The sequence below is a fragment of the Rhinolophus hipposideros genome (genome assembly GCF_964194185.1).
Source record: "Rhinolophus hipposideros genome assembly, chromosome: 17".
In the NCBI taxonomy this organism is placed as follows: domain Eukaryota; kingdom Metazoa; phylum Chordata; class Mammalia; order Chiroptera; family Rhinolophidae; genus Rhinolophus; species Rhinolophus hipposideros.
The window spans coordinates 38,377,313-38,398,149 of NC_138063.1; the positions used below are offsets into that span (position 1 = coordinate 38,377,313).

Here is a 20,837-nt window from a genome sequence, read left to right on the forward strand (position 1 = left end):
TAAATCTTTTCTTTTCAAAAATAAAACAAAACAAAAAACACCTGCCAACACATACTATCTAGAAAATGTTTATAATGAAAATCCTAATATCAAAGTCTTTTGGATGTGGACGAAATTTTTCTCAGAAGAAAATTCATAATTTCATATTATAACATCAAACAAAATATTAAAAGTTCAGTCAAGAAGTTCAAAAAGGAGTAAAAATATTTAAGCTAAGCTTAAAGGGAAAAAAGCAGAAATTAATAATTAGGGAGAAAACAAAACAAAAAACTGATAAATAATAACAGGATAGTTTTTTAAAGAAATACTTTTAAAAGATGTCTCAGTTAACCTAGCCAAAAGGCAGAAAAAGTAAATGAAATATATACACGTGTGAAAGATAATTTAAAAATTATAACCCTAAGTTAATAAATTTGAAAACCTGACTGAAAGGATGACAGAATAGAAAAATTAAAAACTGCCCATACAGACTCAAAAAAGGAAAGAAAATTCAGTCTCACCAACAAACATGGGATAATTTCAGAAAAGAACTATCCCTCAAAAGCACGTGTCAGGCTTAGAAGGTTCATTTTAATATAAATATAAATGCTATATGGATAGCAAAGATCTATTATTTTTGGCCTTCTGTCAACCATAGCACTTCAGTCATTCTTGGAGAAACACTAAGTCTTTGGGGAGAGAGGGGGCTATAATGTAACCCAGTCTAGCCAAACCATAAATCCTTAAAGTTTTACAGGAAGTTTTTGAAAGACAGGATAATTCTTTCTGCTGTACATAGAACTGGGAGCCTGGAGCCTAGGGCTCCTTAGGAGTCCCCGCTTAGGGAGGTCTTGTCTGAGAATGAAAGTAATAGGGAGAGAAAGCAAAGGATGGATAGGGAGAGGAAGGGAGAGAGAAAGAAAGAAACATCAATTCTACTGTGGTCATTTAAGGCCCTAGTAGCCATTGAATTGAACCTAAAAGCAAGGTTTACTACCCCTGCTCCCTTTGGGTACTTGATTCAATAGATTCACGTTTTTGCTTAAATTATTGTGAGTTGGATATCTGATGTTTGCAACTTAAATAGTCCTAACTAAAACAATTCAATAGTAAAAATTAAAAGTAAATGAAAAAAGCTACAAAGACATCTGATAAAATTCAATATCCACAACCTAATTTAAAAGCAACACTAGAAAAGCAGGAAGAACATTTCACAACTTGTTAAAAGTATCACAAACCAGTAGCCAGAATAATCTCAGAAAATAAATCACCATCCCCTCACCTGTTTAGCCAAAAAAACCACTTGTCATCCTTTACAACTCCCTCTCCCACACCCCACCCATTTCCAAGCAATTACCAAGTGTCTTTCCATTTTACCTGCAAAAGCTATCTACGTCTTCCTGTCACCTCTCCAGTATAAGCAACCATCATTTCTTGCCTGCATAACCTAGTAAATTTTCCAGTTTCTAATCCTGCTCCCCATCTCTGCACACCCCTCCTCCCACTCCTCACTCCCCCAGCTGTACTCCCATCTAGTCTCCACAAAGCAGCCATAGTAAGCACTTAAAAACATCAGTAGGGTCAGATTACTCCACTTGAATATCCTTCCATGACATTCTACTGTACTTAGAAATTTTTTTTTTCAGTCTCCTTAGTCTTGTCTACAAAGCTGGGCGTGATCTGGCCGCTGCCTACTCTCCAATAATATGTCATTGTTGTTAGCCGAGCACCAGCCACACTACCTTCTTTCAAGACATTCTCAAACACAAGTCAGTTTCTCTCCTCCAAGCATTTACACGTGATATTCCCTTGCCTGGAACAGTTCTCTTATTTCAGGTCTCAATTTAAATCTCGCCTCCAGCAGTCCTTCTCTATTATCCTCTAAACCTGTTACATTCTTGCAATCAATTTATTTATTTACTTATTTATTTTAGTTATCTCTCTAAAGAGTAAATTCTATGACAGCAAGGAAACAATCAGGACATTTAGAAAGTGGGACACTCCACCAAACAATTAACCCAGTCTCTTCAAGAAGTCAAAGGCAGGAGAAAAAGAGGGGATGCTGTACCAGGGTAAAACTGAGATACCTAACAGCGAAGTGAGATATATGAGCTTTAGATTCAGACTCAAACAAAATAACTATAAAAAGATATTTTGTGAGTTTAAGAAAATTAGAATGTAGACTATTACAAAATATTAAGGAATTTTGTTAATTTCATTCAGAGTGATATTGGTTTTAAGAAACATCTTTATTTTTTAGAGATGCATATTGAAATATTTACCGATAAAATGTCATGTTACCTGGGTATGAAACAAATGGGATTTATTTTAAAGTACTCCATTGAAAAATGAATTTCAACCTAAACTTGATACCAAAATTAACTCAAAATGGATAGTGGACTTAAATGTAAAACTACAAACTTTTAGAAAAAAGAAAACAGGGAAAAAAATGGGGATCTACGCAGAGTTCTCAGACTTGGCATGAACCATAACAGGAAAAATTGTTAAACTAGATCTCATCAAAACTTCAAACTTTTGCTCTGTGAGAGTCCATATGAAGAGGGTGAAAAGACAAGCTACAAACTGGGAGAAAATACATGCGAACCACATACCTGACGAAGGACGAGAACCTAGAATATATAAAGAACTGTGAAAACTTAATTTTAAAAAAGGCAATCCAATTAGAATATGAACAAAAGACTTGAAAGACATTTCACTGAAGAAGATATACAGATGGCACATAAGCACATGAAAATATGTTCCACATCATTAGCTATTAATTGATAATTTAATTAAAACTACAAAGTATCATTACACACTTAACTAAATGGCCAAAATAAAAAACAGTAACACCAAATGCTGGAAGGATGTGTAGAAACTGGATCATTCATACACTGCTGCTGGGAATGTAAAATAGCACAGCCACGCTGAGCAACAACTTGGCACTTTCTTACAAAATGAAACATGCAATTACCATATGACCCAGTAATTGCACACTCAGACATTTATACCAGGGAAAGAAAAACTTATGTTCACACAAAAAACTGTTCATAGCATTTCTGTTCATAGCATTTCTATTCACAACAGCACCAAACTGGACAAAACCCAAATAGTCTTCAATAGGTGAATAGTTTAACAATATGGTACATCCATACCACAGAATACTACTCAGCAATAAAACACTGATACATGCAACAACTTGGATGAATCTCAAGGGAAGAAACTGAACCCCAAGAGCGTTCACACCGTATGATATCATTTATATAACATTTTGTAATGACAAAATTTTAGAACTAGAGGACAGATGAGTGCTTGCTGTCAGAGATTAGGGCTATGGACACCAAGCAAAGGTGTGTGGCAGAGGGTAAAGAGGTGGGTGTGGTTACATAAGCGCAACATGAGGGACCCTGTGGAGTTGGAACTGTTCACTATGTCGACTGGGGGTACACGAATGTACACAGGTAATAAAATATGACAGAACTTAATTATACACAAACGAGTACAAGTGAAACTGGAAGAATCTGAATAAAACAGGTGGCTTGTATCAATATCAATATCCTAATATGATACAGAACCATAGTTTTGCAAAATGTTACCATTGGCAGACAATGGGCAAAGTATACAAGTTTTTTACAAGTGAATCTATAATTATCTCAATAAAAATTATTCCATTGAGAAGAGGGTAAAGTTGAGGAACGATAAAACAGATTGGCAAACAGTTGGTAATTGTTAGAGGTGGGTAATCAGCATACAGAGGTTCATTATACTATTCCCTTTATATATCTTTTTCTGTTTAAAATATTCCATAATAAAAAAGTTTAAAATAAATCAAATAAACGTAAAAATAAATAAACCTCAATTTTCTCTCCTGACGTTTTCTCACCAACATTTAAACGTATGCTAGTCTCTCTTATCTTAAACAAAATCTTAAAGACCACTTCACTTCAATCCTATCTCTTTGTCTCAACCCTTTAAAAAGCCAAATATTATCATCTTACCTCAGTTCATAGTAACCTGGTTTTTACCCCCACTCTTCCCAGAGTCTAGCCAAAGTAACCTATACATCGGTCATCAAGGTTGTAGGTTATTCTTTACATAGTCTATAGTCTATATTTGTCTTCTTAAGTGAATACTCAAGAATACTCATTCACTTGACCGTCAACATGTTTTAAGCAAGGCTCGAGAAAGGATGCACTTCAAAATTACTATTTCACCCCAGATCAATCTCCTAAATTCCAAACATGTATATTCAGTTGCCTCAAAGTGTCTGTGGGTCAGGAATCAGTACAGATTAGCTAAGCCCTCTGGCTCAGGTTTTCTCACAAGCCTGCAATCAGGTTGTTCCCCGTGGCTTCATTCATCTCAAGGCTCATGGGGCAGGATCCCTTTCCAAGCTCACTCACATGGTTGTTAGTGAGATTCAGTTACGCGTGGACTTTGGACTAAGGACCTCAGTTCTATACTGGGTTTTGAACAGAAGCATCCCTCAGTTCCTTGCCACACAGACCCTTCCACAGGGCAACTCACAACATGGCAGCTGGGTTCCACCAAAGTGAGCAAGTGAGATAGGGAGGCTGAGGGAGATGTAAGTCACCATCTCTTTGTAATCTAATTTCTGAAGTGATATCCCATCCCTTAGGAGTCACTAGGTTCTGCCCATGCCCAGGGGGAGAGGATTACACAAGGGCATGAACACCGGAAGGTGGGGGATCACTGAAGGCCATTTTAGAGGTGCTTACTACAGTTCCAGTAAGTAAGCATCTCAGTCTCAGCAAGTCCAAACCTCAATTCTCTTCCCCTCAAATTTAGTGCTTCATAATCTCTAATAGCAGTGCCACTTTGTTGGTGAAATCCAGCAATGAAGGCACTATCTTTAACCTCTCCTTCAATACCTCCTTCTCTCCTTCTATTGCCCCACAGTACCATCCAAATAATCATCAAATTGTATCAACTCTACTACTGAAGTTTCTTTGGAATCTGCCTCATTTCCATTTGTCCCCCAACCCTAACAAAAATGAGTAGCATCTTCCATCTGGACTACTTCCATAGACTCTTATGTGGTCTCCTTGCTTTCAGTCTTTATTTCATCCAATCTACTGACCAAATTTACTGTAGTCTGAGAAACTTTTGAAAAATAAATATATATATAAAAAAAAGAAAATCTGAATGTGGCATTCCTCTACTTAGAACCTGTATTAGTAAGAACCATTTTTCAGTAGGCAAACTAAGAGAGCATACAGCTGGACTTGGACAAAAGGATCTAAGGGCTGTAATATTTACTCTTGATGCACAGAGGCTTTCTCTATACAGAAAACAAAGATGGCCACCGGCACCCTAGCCTCATATCCCAAAAGTCTCCCAGAGAAAAAAGCTACCAGTATCTCTAGTTAGAGAAGTCCAAAGAATGGATTTATACTGGCTAGATTTGAATCACATATTCATCACTACAGCCAGGAGGATGAAACTATGATTCTACCTGTGTCATGTGAGTACCTCTGTGGTTGGATAAATGTAATCTGTTACTAGAAAGACATACACAACAATAATCTAGAGAATGACAATAACCTCATCAAAACTCTTCAAGGCCTCTTGTTCCCTTAAAGGCATTCTATGATCTGGCCCATTTCTAGCTGCACTTTGTCCCCCTTTTCCATTGCTTCAGCAACCCTGCATGCCTTCCAGTTAGTAGAATATATTAGTTTTTTTTCTGCTTGGTCTTCCCACATGCTATTTCCTTTGTCTAAAATACTCCCTTTTTCCCCTTCCACTTTTTCACCTGGTTATCTTTCATGTCTCAGATGTTTACTCAAACATTACTTCCTCAGGGGGACCCCCCTAACATCTAGAGTTCCCATGATGCCCCATACTCTCCATTATAATACTAATTGGGTCTTGTTAGGACGATTTATTTGATCATTTAACATTCTTACTACACAGTAAGCTCTCCGAGGACAGGGATGGAGTCTCTTTTCTCATCGCGAAACCCTAAGGCCCAGCACTACATTTGGCAGATGTGTGTTCAACAAAAATGTCTTGAAATAATAAATGAATAATATGTTGGAAGAACCATAGACAAATTGAAGGGAAAAAAGAAAACAAAGGGATAATAAATAATAATAGCTACCATTTATTAAGTACTTGCTGTGAACCAGACAATGTGTAAGATACTTAACATGTATTATTACCTCATTCAACTGTCACATGAACTCCATGAAGCAGGTGCTATTTTAATATCTATTTTACTGTTACAGAAACTAAAACTTAGAGAAGTTAACTGCCCTACATGTTTTTTATCTGGGTTCCACATTCATGATAATGATAGCTAATTAATATACAAATATTTATTGAATAAACTGCATGATACAATACAAAGAGCAGAGGCTTTGGAACCAGAAAAATTTAAGTGCGAATACGGGCTCTATTACCTTCTAACTGGGTACCTTCAGCAAGCTATGAAACCTCTGAATTATAGACACCACAGATATAAAAAGGGGATTAAATACTGGCCTTAACATTAGATAACATACATAAAATAAATGGTACAAACTAAGTATTACTTAAATGTTAGTTTACTTCCTTCCTAGCTTCCTTCCTAGTTTACCTCCTTCCACTGCATATCGTGTAGTAGAAATAGATTTACCGTCCAGATTCTCAAAGATCTTACTATCCAGTTGATGTGAGAAGACAATTAAATATACCTGAAATTAAAGAGAATCTGAGGCCAAATAGTAAATAATGTACAGTGCTCTATGTTACAGATCATAAATTCAGAAGAAGGAAAAGATCCATGATGACTAGAGTGGATCAGAGACGGCTTCATAAAGGAGAAATGTGGGGCGATCTTGGAGGATAAGTAAACATGGAGAATGGCATGTTTACTTAGAAAAGGTGTTGTAGTCTCCTCTCTCCACCTACAAGGGCAGACGCATATATTATATTAGTGAAACCATTAAGCTACCCTCGTAATTAAAGAGGATGGGTAAGAATTACGGAAGACTGATGGGCAGATGGTGGAGCTGAGATTTGATAAAATAGGAAATATGGAGGTAATAATACTCGTAGTTTAGGGTCAGGAAAAGGACAGAATGAGGAATGATAATGAATCTTATCTTTTTCATGAGAATATCATGAAGGATTCATTTTTCTTTTCCCAAGATGAGAGGTATTACCTCTCCAAAATATCAAAGATATTTTTCATTTATAGAAAAGTGAACTAAAAAAAAAACAAAAAAAAAAAAACACAGACCTGTTTTCATGCTGTAAGACAACCATCAAGAAGGAGACCCAAGGCCTCTGATTGTGGCTCATATAACTTTTTGTATTACTAAATAATATTTACATACTTGCCAAAATCTGTTAACCTTGGCTTACTTATAACTCATATCAAATATCATTTATAGACAGAATATTTTGTGATATATTTTAATAAACAAGTGCCATTATAAACTTTACTCCATGTAAAAGGTCATAGCACTCTCAAGTAAACACAATGAATATCTCTATACAAAGATGCAAATTATAATTTCAGAATCCTGAAAAAAAATCTGTCTCATCCTTCCAATGTATCTTTAAAAATGCCCACTATAGGTATTTTTATATCCTTACCCTTTTACAGCTCATTACAAAGGTACTATCAATCAGTTCTATAGCATTCTTAAAACATTTTAAATGAGTCAATGTGGTTTATTATACCCCAGTCTTCTCCCATTACTCCCTTTATTTTAGGCTCTAAAACTTGGGCATTATTTTCTAACCATATGCTTCATGCCACGCTGGGGATTATATAACTTTTTGTTTTTATCAAAATGGTACACTTTTGGTGTAAGCTACATCAGGCTTTTCTTAAATTTATAATTCTAAAAAAAATTACTTACAAAACAGAACTAAAACTAGTGGGCCCCATTAAATAGAAAAATACTTTAAAAAATGATAAGATTCTTTCTAGTGTTTTTTTTAACACTTCACATTTGATAAGATTTATCAATAAAAGTGAATTATTTCCTTCCATAACTGAGAGAAAATACAGACACTGCTACACTTTGGAAATATACTGTGTATTCTCATAACCAGTGTCTCAATTTCCAAAATGCACAATAAACATGCTCATGAAATTTGAGAAATAAGAAAAATAGGATCCTTCTGAATTCAAAGCCTAGGACTCGGAAGATTTGGGATAATCAATCTTTGGTGACCAGGGCACTTTTGTCTTTAATTTTTACAAACCACTAAGATTATTAAATATAACTAAAACTTGGCAGGAGTATTACTGCTATTCTGAATATTTAAAAGTTTTTCAGAAATGTGGACAGGTCAATTTAAAGTAGGGTATAATCTCTCAAAACCTTTCAGTATTATTTAAATAACAACAACAAAAGTGGCAAACAGTGTAGATGCTTGAGGCTTAGCGCCTCTAAAAGGCTGCCAAATATTGGGGTGCAAATATTAGGACAATCATATTTAACAGGTGAAAGTGACAAGTGGTTTAGCCTTTTTAACAGTTTATCAGCAAGGATTTAATTTTACATTGACTTAGTCTATATTTTAGGGGGGCAGGCATGATCAATTTTCAGTTTTTATTATAATTATGATTAAACAACAGCCAGTGGTTATCGTTAAACAAAGGCAGTTGCATAACAGAAACCTATTAAATCTACCAACTCTGACACTTCCAGCCCAAATTTCAAAAACAGCATCTCTCTCAATAAAGGGAACGAAGCAATTTTCACAAGTGGGAGACTCTCCTTTCCCCCTACACCGAGTGGTGGGCTGGGACAGCAGGGTAAGGAAGGCCTGACACTGGGGAGGGGACGGTGGTCAAAAAGTTGCTCGCTTACCGCTGTGGATCCTTTCTTCACCGCTTCCTGGGCATATTCCACTTGGAAGAGGTGTCCATCTGGGGAGAAGACAGTGATTGCCCGGTCATACCGAGACTCCATAGGTCAGGGCTGGGCGATTCCCACTCTGTGTCCAACAAACTGCAGACTGTAGGCCGAGGAACTGCTCCTGTCTGCACGTACTACCGGGAAGTGTGGCCAGGCTCCTCCAGGTGCAGACCGGAAGTGCCTGTGCACGCTCTTGCACCAGCTGCTCCGAAGTCCGCGAGCCCTGGACTCCAACTGCTGCTGAGTCCTCGCGCCCACCCGCCTGTGTGACGCTGTGCCTGCAGGTTGGCAGAATTCCTCTGCTACTTTTAGTGCCTGACATATGTATTTCAGTTTTCTCACCACGGTATGTAAATTATTGAGCAGTAAATTATTAATTTTATTAAATCTTGGCTCTCGAGTACCTATCTTTACAATATTCAGAAGGATAAAATGGGAAGTACACACATGAGGCACATTTGTTGTCTCTTTCAATAATTGTTTTATAATAATTGTAAAGTTTTAAGGCCAAAAGTTGGGAAGTACTGGGATAAAGCATTGCTAGTATCCGTGGATGATTAGCTGCCTGCAGGTAGAGGAAGATAGTATCATTCAGAAACTCAAGTAATTGTTGCAGTTTTTCATGTGCAGTATCCTGTGCACAGTTATAATTATCTATGCACACAAAAGAAATGGTGTGGCCAAAGAACATGAAAAACAGTAACCATTAGAAACAGTCTAAATAAGATCCAGATAATGAAGTTAGCAGATGCAGATTTTCAGAACAAATAAGATAATTATATTCAAAGGATTAAATACAAGATAAAGATTTTCAGCAGGGACTAGAACTATCAATAAAGCACCTATTGAAAATGGTAGAAATGAACACTACATTGAGATTGAGAGCTCAATACCTGGATTAAGTCTATTACCAGATTAAATTTAGTTGAAGAGAGAAGTGGGGAACTAGAAGATAGTTTAAACATATGTATAGCTATATAGTCTCCATATCAAAGCAGAAACACTTAGGCTCAATACATGGATTAAGTCTATTACCAGATTAAATTTAGTTGAAGAGAGAAGTGGGGAACTAGAAGATAGTTTAAACATATGTATAGCTATATAGTCTCCATATCGAAGCAGAAACACTTAGCGCAGGTTATCATCCCTTGAGAATCCTATGAAACGTTTACGAAGGAAATAGCATTAATCTTACGTATTCATCATAAAAACAGACTGCTTCCATACTTGTTTTGTGAAGCTGCATAAACTTAGTAACAAAACCAGAGGATACTCAAAGAAAGGAAAATTACAGGCGTTTCACTCATGAACATGTATACAAAAATTCTAAACAAAATGTTAATAAATAGAAACAAGCAGTATACAAAAAGATACACGTAACATGTACATCATACCAATTGAGTTTATTCTAGGAAGCAATCAATGTAATTCACCAGATTAACAGAATAAAGCAGCAATTGTCAAACTACTTCCCTGTGACCAAATCTGGCCCACTGCTGAGCCTGTTTTTTAAAGTTCTGTTGGACTATAGCTAGCCCATTCATTTCTACATTGTTTACTACTGCTTTTTTGCTAAAATGGCAGAGTAGCATAATTACAGTAGACCCTGGATGGCCTAAAAAAACCTAAAATATATACTATCTGGTCCTTTATTTGTATAACTTAGTTAACTCATGAAATGGAAAAAATTTACCACAACAAATGCATAAAAGCATTTAATAAAATTCACCAACTCATACAACTGTATTGACTTATAATCTAATAATAGAAAGACATTCCCATAATCTATTAAGGGGCTCTACAAGAAATCTCCAGAAAACATCATACTTGATGGTTAAATGTTTAACCTTTTTTTCATTTGAGATCAGCAACAGACGTGAGAGTGCCTGCTATCATCACTTCTATTCAATTTTGTACTGGAGATCCTTCTAAGCAGTATAAGACAGAAAAAAGAAATAAGTATTGGAAGGAAGAAATGAAAAGCATGTTATTTTTAGGTGAATCTAATTATGTATGTAATAAAGAATCCAAAATAAATTACAGATAAATTACTAGAATTAGTGAATTTAGGAAGGTAGATGGACATGATTAATATAAAACAAATCAATATATTTCTATAAACCAAAAACAAATAATTAGAAAATGAAATAAAAAAGATATCATGTACAAGTATGATAGTGTATTTCCAGGAAAGACATATAGGCCTCTACACAGAGATACCTAAAATATTATTGGAAGAACCTAAAGAAGATCTAAGTAAGGGAAGCTATAAATCAGATTTATGAATCAGAAAACTCAAATTGATCTAGATATTTAATGCAATACCAACAAGAATTCCAACACTTTTTTTCCTTGGGAATTACTTTAATACTTAAATTTTGTACAGAATGATGAGTTTTTACAAATGTAAACACCCATATAACCATGACCACAATACCAACCCCCAAAGTTCCCTTATGCTCCTTTGTAGTCAGCATTCCCCTATATGAACGTATCATAATTTATTCATTCACCTGTGTTGAATATTTGGGTGGGTTGTTTCCAACTATACAATATTTTTATCAAAGGTGGTATGAATGCTCAAGTCTTCTTTTTTAATTTATTTATTTTTAAATGGTACATTTTATGTTATGTATATCACATTTTTTTTTAAAGATTTTATTGGGGAAGGGGAACAGTGTGTACTTCCAGGACTTTTTTCCAAGTCAAGTTGTTGTCCTTTCAGTCTTAGTTGTGGCGGGCACAGCTCAGCTCCAAGTCCAGTTGCTGTTGCTAGTTGCAGGGGGCACAGCCCACCATCCCTTGCGGGAGTCGAACTGGCAACCTTGTGGTTGAGAGGACGCATTCCAACCAACTGAGCCATCCAGGAGCTCAGAGGCAGCTCAGCTCAAGGTGCCGTGTTCAATTTTAGTTTCAGGGGGCGCTGCCCACCATTCCTTGTGGGACTCGAGGAGTTGAACTGGCAACCTTGTGGTTGAGAGCCCACTGGCCCATGTGGGAATCCAACCGGCAGCCTTCGGAGTTAGGAGCATGGAGTTCTAACCGCCCGAGACACCGGGCCGGCCCCCGCTCAAGTCTTTATGTGGGCAATACATTTTCATTTCTTTGGGGTAAAGGGTAAATACCCAAAAGTGCAATTGCTGGGTCATATGATAAGTATATGTTTAACTTTATAATAATCAGAATGGTTGTATCATTTTGCACCACCACTAGCAATGTATGAATGTTCCAGTTGTTCCACGTACTCTCCAAAACTTGATGATGTCACTCTTTTTATTTAATTTTAGCCATTTTAGTGGGTGTGTAGTGGTTTCTTGAAGTGGCTTTAATTTGCATTTCTATGATGATTAATGACAGAGAGCAACTTTTCATGTATTTATTGGCCACTGATATATAATCATTGTGAAGTATCTTTAAATGTTTTGTCCACTTTTGTTAATAGGGTTGTTTATCTTATTGTAAGTGTTCTTTATATTAATGTATTCTGGATATGAGTTCTTCGTTTTCATGTTTCATAAGTTCATATGTTTTCTCCTAGACTATGTCTTCACTTTTCATTTTTTTATAATATCTTTGAAGAGCAGAGTTTTTTAATTTTAATGAAATCCAATTATAAATTTATCTTTTATGCTTCTTGCTTTTGTGTCATATGTAAGAAACATTTGCTTAATTCAAGGTCATAAAGATTTTCTGTTTTTTTGCAGAAGTTTTACTTTTTACATTTAGGTATATCTATTTTAAATTAACTTTGATGTATATGTGAGGAAAAAGTCAAAGTTCATTTTTAAAAACATGGATATCTATCTGTTCAAAACAGTCCTTTCTCCATTGAATTATGTTGGCATTTGTGTTATTATAGTTTCCGATGGCTGCCGTAATACATTACCACAATCTTGGTGGCTTAAAATAAATTTATTTTCTTACATTCTGGAGGCCACAAGGCTGAAATCATGGTATCTACAGGACTGCACTATAATATAATGCTATTATTTTTCTTTTAAGAAACTGTATAATAAATGTGATTGTTAGGTTAGTTTAGTAGATATTAGAACAGTAGTTTGAATGTTGAATCACTTATCAGTATTTTAGTGCACATTGCCTAATTCAGCCATAAATGTTAGATGGGAAAAAAAAAACCTGTTGTTAGTTTCCTATTTCTGCTCTAACAAGTTATCACAAATTTAACAGCTTAAAACAATACATATTATCTTACAGTTCTAGAGGTAGGACGTCCAAAATGGGCCTCACTGTGTTATAATTAAGATTTTAGCAGGTTGCTGTTCCCTCTGGAGGCTCTAGGGCAGAATCTACTTCCTTGCCTTTTCCAGCTTCTAGAAGCCACCCACATTCCTTGTCTCATGACCCCCTTCCATCTTCAAAGCCAGCAACAGCCAGTCAAGTCTTTCTCAAGATACCATATCTCTGATTATGACCCTTCAACTCACTGTTCCTCATTTATAGATATTTGTGATGACTTTGAGCTCACTCACATGATCCTGGTTAATCCCCATATTTTAAAGTCAGCCAACTAACAGCCTTAATTCTATTTAGAACCTTAATTCCATTTTGCCATGTAACCTCTCATATTCACAGATTCTGCAGATTAGGAGGTGGTCATCTTTGTCAGGATGAAATTATTCTGCCTACTGCACCCATTCATAGGAAAATTAGTTAACAATTCATAGGGAAATTAGTATATCATAATCCTCTCTGTAAATTGTGAAGCAGTTCAAGAACAGTTAGTATATTCTTTTACTAAAGGTAGAGTAACTGCACATCATGCATAAGGTCAGACAACATGCTAAATTGGAAAAAGATCACTTGATCTCTAAATTATAGCCAGAAAATTTCCCAAGGGTAGACTGTACTAGACTGTACTATCAAGTACTTTTGAACATTTCTACTCTTAAAGTATATATTTTTCTCCTTATTAGTTAGATTAAGAACAAATCTTATCCTTGTTGAGCAATTTATAATGTTCCACGTATTTTTTTACATATTTTACATGTTAAAATTTGGGACAATCTTTAAGACTCTAATATAAGATAATCACTCAGCACAGTGGCTGTATATAATAAATGCTAAATAAATAGTAATTAAACACCTTATTGTTTCTAATAGCCTTACATAGGACAGTTGTTTTTCAGTAAGGCAAATGAAATATAGAAATTGCCTGTCCAGTAGCATGCCATTGGTGGAAGAACTAGGAACTCCAAACTTGTACATTTCTCACAGTGAATTAAGGTTGCATAGAGCTTCACATAGAAACTATTTTTTCTAAAGCAATACCTTCCTATAACATTAAACACCAAAATATAATTGATTCAGCTCCTCCTTAATTCAGTCTAAGTTTGATACTGTAAAAAGAGATGAAAATGCACTAAATAGGCTTTGTTATGGTCTACTTTGAATTAAATCTTCTGGAGTATTGAAAAAGTTTTATGGAGAATTGGGAAAGGTGATTTGTTCTTGCCTAGAATAATGAATATATATATTATATAGTCGCCTTATAGTTTTAAAATCTGTGAAAGCCCCAACTCAAAATGACTCATCAAATGCCATGGAAAGGGTGAGCAGAAATAGTTTGAATTACCTGAGGAGTTTTGCTCTGAGCCCATTTATGAACAGACAGGCTTGGTCAATGCCTTTCCAAATGTATTCTAAGAATTTATGGTAGCACAGGGGCTTAAAATATCAGCAAATTTGATAGTCCGTGTGCTCTGTTAATTATAAAACAATATTATAGAAATGTTTGTGTGAAAGTAATCTCAATTATCTGCACATGCATAATATGGTTTTTGTGGATTAAGATAATTTTTAATGCCATGATTATGTAGTTTCACAAAATATTGAGCATATTCCTGGAGCACTTCATCAGTTCCATGAAATGCATTTAAGGAATACAAGCAAGTTCATGTAAAACAAATTAAAAATTGAAACATTGAAAATCAAACATGGACAATTTTCTTACTACCTATTTTGAGTTAAATGTGTCTATATTTATTGGTATGAATAATCAAGATTTGTTCATGCAGCCACTGTATATGTTCTTCTATTAGGATTATTCTTAAAAACCATCACCTCTTCCTTGTGTGACTTCAATTCCTCTGTCAGATGTCTCAATCCAGAACAGCCTAAATAATGGGACTGATTTTCTGGATGGGGCGATTGTTGCCTGGGTAGCTCTTTTTTAAGTTCCCGCAGTCATTTCTCAGACTTGGGCCAACCTCCCATCTTTATTCTCCATTTTCTTAACTAAATGGTGGGGTCTCTTTTATTTTCCTTTTCATCCCAACTCTGCTACCACTCAATCTGTACCTTGGGATTCCTTTCTCTTCAAAACTAATGAAATGAGGCAGGATTTACTAAGTGCCCTTAATTATTTTTCCCTTAACTCAAGGCTCTTACAGTTACAAAGATCTAAGAAAGTTTCTCTAGGCTACAATCTACCCTCTCATTCTCTGAATTTTCTACTTTTCCGCATTAAACTGTGTTTACCAAGGAAGCATGAGAGAAAGGTAGTGTCCCATTAAAGTGTCTTCTCTAAGGGAGATGATTTGTATTTCTGGTTGGACCTTTATTCCAATGCTTCCGAACCGATTTCATGTGGCAGACACATAGAAAACACATGGTATCACAGAAAAGACTGGTTATCCATGCCTGGAGTCTAGCCTGTCAGTACCCTAGGTCCTACCCAGCTACTGTGAAGGAATAAGCGCCTTGGGCTGACCTATTACCCATTTTTAGTTGATACATTTTTCTGTTGTTGGAGAGCTGTAATTTAAACAAAGAAAGTGTCTCCTGGGTACCTCCTTGGAAGAGAAGTATCCTTAGCACTTTTTTTTTTTTAACCGAGCTATAGAAATTCAGACTATTCCTACTGGTTCATGCTGCTCTTTAAGATTTCATTGCTATCTGCCAAGCAGATAGAACTGGAGCAGTAGGACAATTTGTCATTTTCCCCACTGAAATATTGTTCTTAACTACTTAGGTACTTTTATGTAAATATCAAGATGATGATAAAAGCCAGGTGTTGAACATACAGTATTTGTGGAGGACAAGACTTAGTTTCTGAGTTCAGGAGAAATTTTCCCACCATGATGAGATTACATTAAATTCAATTACACCAGAGTTGTTTTGTTTCCCCCCAGGGCTTATCGTGAAAGACAATTAAATTCTTAAGAATAATTACTATTAGTAGAAGTATAAATTCTCTTCCCTTTATTCATAGGATGGCTTGAATTTTTTTCATGTTAGGTCTTTGTTTAAATGTAACAGAAAAGACTTCCCATCCTAACTCACGTGCGCGTCCCTGTCTGTTCTCAGTTCCTTGTTTGCTAGTCTTTCTTAGAACTTTTCATATATGCATATTCATTTATTTGGTTTTAGTCTGTCAGCCTTACCAGAATATAAGCTCCTTGAGGGCAGGTCCCATATTGAACTTGTTCCCAGTTTGTATCCTAGGTGCCTCGGATAGAGCCCATAGGTAGAACGCACCCTAATGTGCTTGAATGAAACTTAGGACCTTTTTGTGGCGAGCATTTATTTGAAACAAAAAACTTTAAATATAAATTTTTTTATTTATTTTTTTCCAGCTTCTAGATAAACTGAGGGACTGATTTTGAGCCTCGTTAATTTTGGGTGACATTTTATATAAACTTTTCCTTTGTGTTAGCTGGAAATGTAAATCTGCAGAATAATTTTTAAAAAACCTCACACCAACACATCACCCACGTTTGCCCATCGTCCTTACGTAATTTGAGAGCTTTGTTGTTGTTTTTTCCTAACACTGAGTTGAAGCCTGGCAGCTTGGGCCTAACTTACAAGGCACTAAGTATGCAATTGGAAAAGAGTGAGGGTGCCCCGTTTCACAACGTAATTCGAAAAATCCAAGTCAGACGAAATCGACCCGACGTTCCTAAGGGTTTGTCCCAAGAAGCGAACTCCTCCGCTGGAGCGCTAGCCAAGTTGGCCGCCTGCCCCTGCGTGCTGGACACAGCCCGCTTTCCCGACTTTGAATCCGGCTCGCTGCCAATTGTCAGCGCCGACGTGCGCGCCTGCGAGACTGCGGACTCCGAGGTGCGCCTGCGGGGCGTAGCCGAGCCGTTTAAACCAGCGAATCCGCGTTCACCTAGTCCTCCACCTCTACCTCGTGTCAGCAGATGCTCCGGCGGTTTGCACGGATTCCCGGGTCCCGCCCTTCTTCCTCCCCCACCCGGGCTGCCTCCACAACTCCAGGAGGGGTGAGGATAAAGTTGGAAACATTGAACTCGATCAGCCACAGCGCCGAACCGCAGCTGGAGGGACATTGCAGCGCGCCGCGGAGGGAGGCAACTTGCACCCGCGTGAAAGGGGCGGGCCAGTTCGGGCCACTCGCATTTCCTGTGACAGGGGCTGCCCCAGCCTCTCTCTCCCGCGGCGGCGGGACCATTTCCTGAATCGCTGAAGCGGAGGGAGGGCTGGGGCGCGGTCCTACCATGAGCGCAAAGAGACTGGGGGCCGTGAAAGGAAAGGTCGAAGGACGAGAGGTCGATCAAAGACAGAGAAGTTCCATGGGGGCTTAGATTCTCAAATAACATTCGGAAAGAGGACGTCGGTGGGCCAGAGTTCCTCCTTTAGGCCATGCAGGCCTCCTGTTTGTTCGGCACTGGAGCATCCCCCCTCCCCGCATTCCCGAAGTGGTTCAGCCCGGGAGGCCGGCGTCTTTCCCCCAGTTTGCTGTTCACCCGGTGCGCTCGGGACTTGCCGATAGTGGTGACGGCGGCAACATGTCTGTGGCGTTCGCAGCCCCGAGGCAGCGAGGCAAGGGGGAGATCACTCCCGCCGCAATTCAGAAGGTGAAACCTCGCGGGGACGGGGATGCCAGGCTCATCCCGCCTTTGGGAGAGACCCCCGGGGGCCGGGCCGGGAGTCGGTCGGGCCGGGGCGGAGGCGGGCCTGCTGGGAGGCGGCGGTGTGGCAACCCGAGCCACGGGCTGTGCCTGAGTGGGTGGCGGAAGACGGCGAACTGGGTCTCTCACCGCGTCCTTGGCACACCGGGGCTCTTTCCTACAGGCACGAAAGCCCCAAGTACCCGCCGCCGGGTTTCTCTAGGGATGGGGCGGCGTTCGGGCTGCGGGGCGCGTGCGCCCGGCGGCGCTGACCGCGCGGGGTGAGGGCTGGGACCGCCCGCGCCCCCCGCGGCCCCGCGCGTCGCCCCGCCCCGCGCTCCGTGGCTGCTTAGTGTGGACCCGACCTCGGGTCGCGGGGGGCCGAGGGGAAGTCGCCGCCCTCCGCGGTGCTGCAAACTCCAGCCGAGTTGCGGAACTCCGAGAACTTGGGGGACGCTGCAGGGAGCCTCCGTAGCATCGGAGGGGTAGGCGAGGGACAGCCCGCTGGACTTCAGGGGTAACCTCGGAGTCCCCTGCTCCGTTCCGGCTTCACCCCGTAGCTGTTTACGTCGCCGGCAAGTTTCATTGCGCGCCATGTCTAGGCTCCGAGGCTACAGCGGTGAGCCGTGGACCCTGCCTTCATGGAGTTTACAGTCTAGTGGGAGGGACAATGTGATAATTGTAACCAATTACGGAAGTCGTGATCAATACACTGGGAGCCGCTTCCCTTTTAGGGAGGAGTACTGTCTCGTTGCCGGGTTACTGCCAATTAGGGACACAAAGGTTCTTTATTGTCTTCTCCCCTTGTTGCCTTATGAGCAAAGCCGCATTCCGAATTTTACGCAGCCAGACTTTGAAAAGTTACTTGCTAAACTTCGTAATTTACCTTAAGTATTTCGATTTTGTTTTACGCACTGGAGTAGGGGTGAAAATTGAAGAAAGGTGAGTTTTTAGTACTAAGGGCAACGTCGTAAGTATTAACTACTGCGTCGTATGCCCAATGGATGGTTCATCAGTTTCTGTTTACTGTCAGGTTCTTTGTAGTGTGCCATTTGACATTTGTTTGCCTAACTGTGACTTTATTTTACGAGCACACCGGCTTGTATTTTCATATAGTGCATTGAGCTAAGTCTGCAGTGTGGCGAAGAGCTCCAAGAGCACACTCAAAAACATTTGTTTTTTTTTTTGTGGGGGGAGGGATTCACTTTTTATTTTTGGACTGTAGGAAATCCCTGAGTTTTTCTTTTTCTCTACAGAGTTTTTCTTCTTAAGATATTTCTCGTGGGTGATTAATTCAGATATTGATCAATTAGTTTTCATCTTCAGATGAGAAGGGAAAGTGGATTCCAAATCAAGTGCCTCGTGTTACAGTGTGAGGGATTAATTTGAGATATGAGACATTCTAATGATGCAGTTTGTTAGGCTGAGAAATCTACTGAGAAGACACGTTGTGAAATGGTTTGATTGTACTAATGCATTATAAGGACAATTTTTTTTGGCATCCAGTGAGTCTATTTCAGAAATTAACAGTTAATATTTTTTCCAGCAAGTTAAGATTATGATTCATATGCAGAAAAAAAGTCACAGTTACGGTTAAATGGATCTTCGTTTTTAATTGAGTAATATTAACTAAATTATTGAGATAGAGTGATTACGATATTCTACTTCATTCATTGTTCCTCCTGTACTTACCTGGAGGGATGGGGCAAGTACAGGAGGAACAACTGCTCCTGTCCCTTGATGTTTCAGATAAATCTGAAATTTTAAGTGGTTTGCATGGGATGGCAAAGCTGGCACTAAAACTAACTGGCCTTTTAATTGCTATTAATACATGAGTATTCTTTTCTCAATGTCACTTTGCTTAGATGAATTATTTAATCCTTAAAACCAATATTGCTTTAAATTGCTGTAACATGATAGAGTGATAAATTGGTATGCTTTTGTTTTTAAACTTTTGGGACAACTGAATTATAAGGTAAGTCTGCAATAAATTTATTATACATAAGTAGAAATTATCGTATTTGATTATTTCATGTTTAGAGAATCACAAAACCATCCTGTGTAAAACTTCGAAACTGGCCAGCTATTTCCTCAAGCTTCCTGGGCTGAAGTTTTTATGTATTTAGTTCACTCTGGATAAGGACAATTTTCTTTACTACTAAAAAGCATTAGAATGATAGAAAGCTAACTTGGACTCAACAGTCTTAACAGGCTAAAGCTCCTATTACATATATAGCAGGGGTAATTAAGTGTTTGAATACAACAGAAACTTCAAATTTTTCCTTCTGGGTTGCAGGTAATAACTAAAAGGGAGCATAATTGGAACAGAGTTATTTTAAAATTGTTGATTAAACATGACATTCCAGAGGTGTAAAATAAGATTTAAAAATCTGAATGGATTCAGTTTCTGTATAGATAAATATTTCTAGAAATTTGAAGGTCTTTTAAAAATTTTACTTGATAACACTAGATTTACAATAAACTTTTTCCAATTTTATTTCAGATGTTGGATGAAAATAACCATCTTATTCAGTGTATAATGGACTATCAGAATAAAGGAAAGACCTCAGAGTGTTCTCAGTAAGATTGATACGAAATTTTCTTTTAATTTTCATTTTTGTGTTGAAATTTAAATTTCATTTTGCGTTAACGTTTTACTTTTTAATAGCAGCTTTATTGAGATATAATTCACATACCATACAATTTACCCATTTTAAAGTGTATAATTCAAGTGTTTTAGAATATTGATAAGTTGTACTACCATCATTTCAATTTTAGAACATTTTCGTTATCCTGTCAAGAAACTGTATACACATCAGCAGTGACTCCCCATTTCTACCACCTAATTCCTTACCCCTTGACAACCACCAATTTTTCTGTCTGTGTAGATTTGCCTGTTGTGGACATTTCATATAAATAGATTCATACAATATGTGGTCTCTTTTGATTGCTTTGTCTTAGCATATTTTCAAGATTCATCCATGCTGAAACATGTATTAGGACTTTCTTTTCATTGCTGAATCTTCCATTGTATACCTATGCTACATTTTATTTATCCATCAGTGATGGACATTTGGGTTGTTTTCATTGGCATTGAATAATGCTA

The 20,837-nt window shown here is 38.0% G+C and overlaps 2 protein-coding genes across 7 annotated transcripts in view; one reads left to right on the top strand and one right to left on the bottom strand.

The window, feature by feature from the left end:
• The window catches only part of PSMA8 (proteasome 20S subunit alpha 8), a gene marked incomplete at both ends in the record, with an annotated part of 29,501 nt that extends 20,586 nt beyond the window's left edge, over positions 1-8,915 (bottom strand). The window contains one exon of the mRNA XM_081078332.1: positions 8,814-8,915. Within this exon, the coding sequence (XP_080934458.1) occupies positions 8,814-8,915 (102 nt within the window). The remainder of the gene's footprint in view (positions 1-8,813) is intronic.
• SS18 (SS18 subunit of BAF chromatin remodeling complex) overlaps positions 1-20,837 on the top strand; it is a 94,199-nt gene that overhangs the window by 17,793 nt on the left and 55,569 nt on the right. For 3 of the 6 annotated variants that reach the window (XM_081078329.1, XM_081078331.1, XM_081078330.1), the window contains exons 1-2: positions 17,595-17,698; positions 20,235-20,311. Coding sequence is in view for 3 of the 6 variants with exons in the window: in XM_081078326.1 (XP_080934452.1) it covers positions 17,630-17,698; positions 20,235-20,311 (146 nt within the window). In the remaining 3 variants the exon portion in view is untranslated. Of the gene's footprint in view, positions 1-17,232; positions 17,699-20,234; positions 20,312-20,837 lie in introns of those variants that run through there. The other 3 variants (XM_081078326.1, XM_081078328.1, XM_081078327.1) reach the window with 3 other exon arrangements.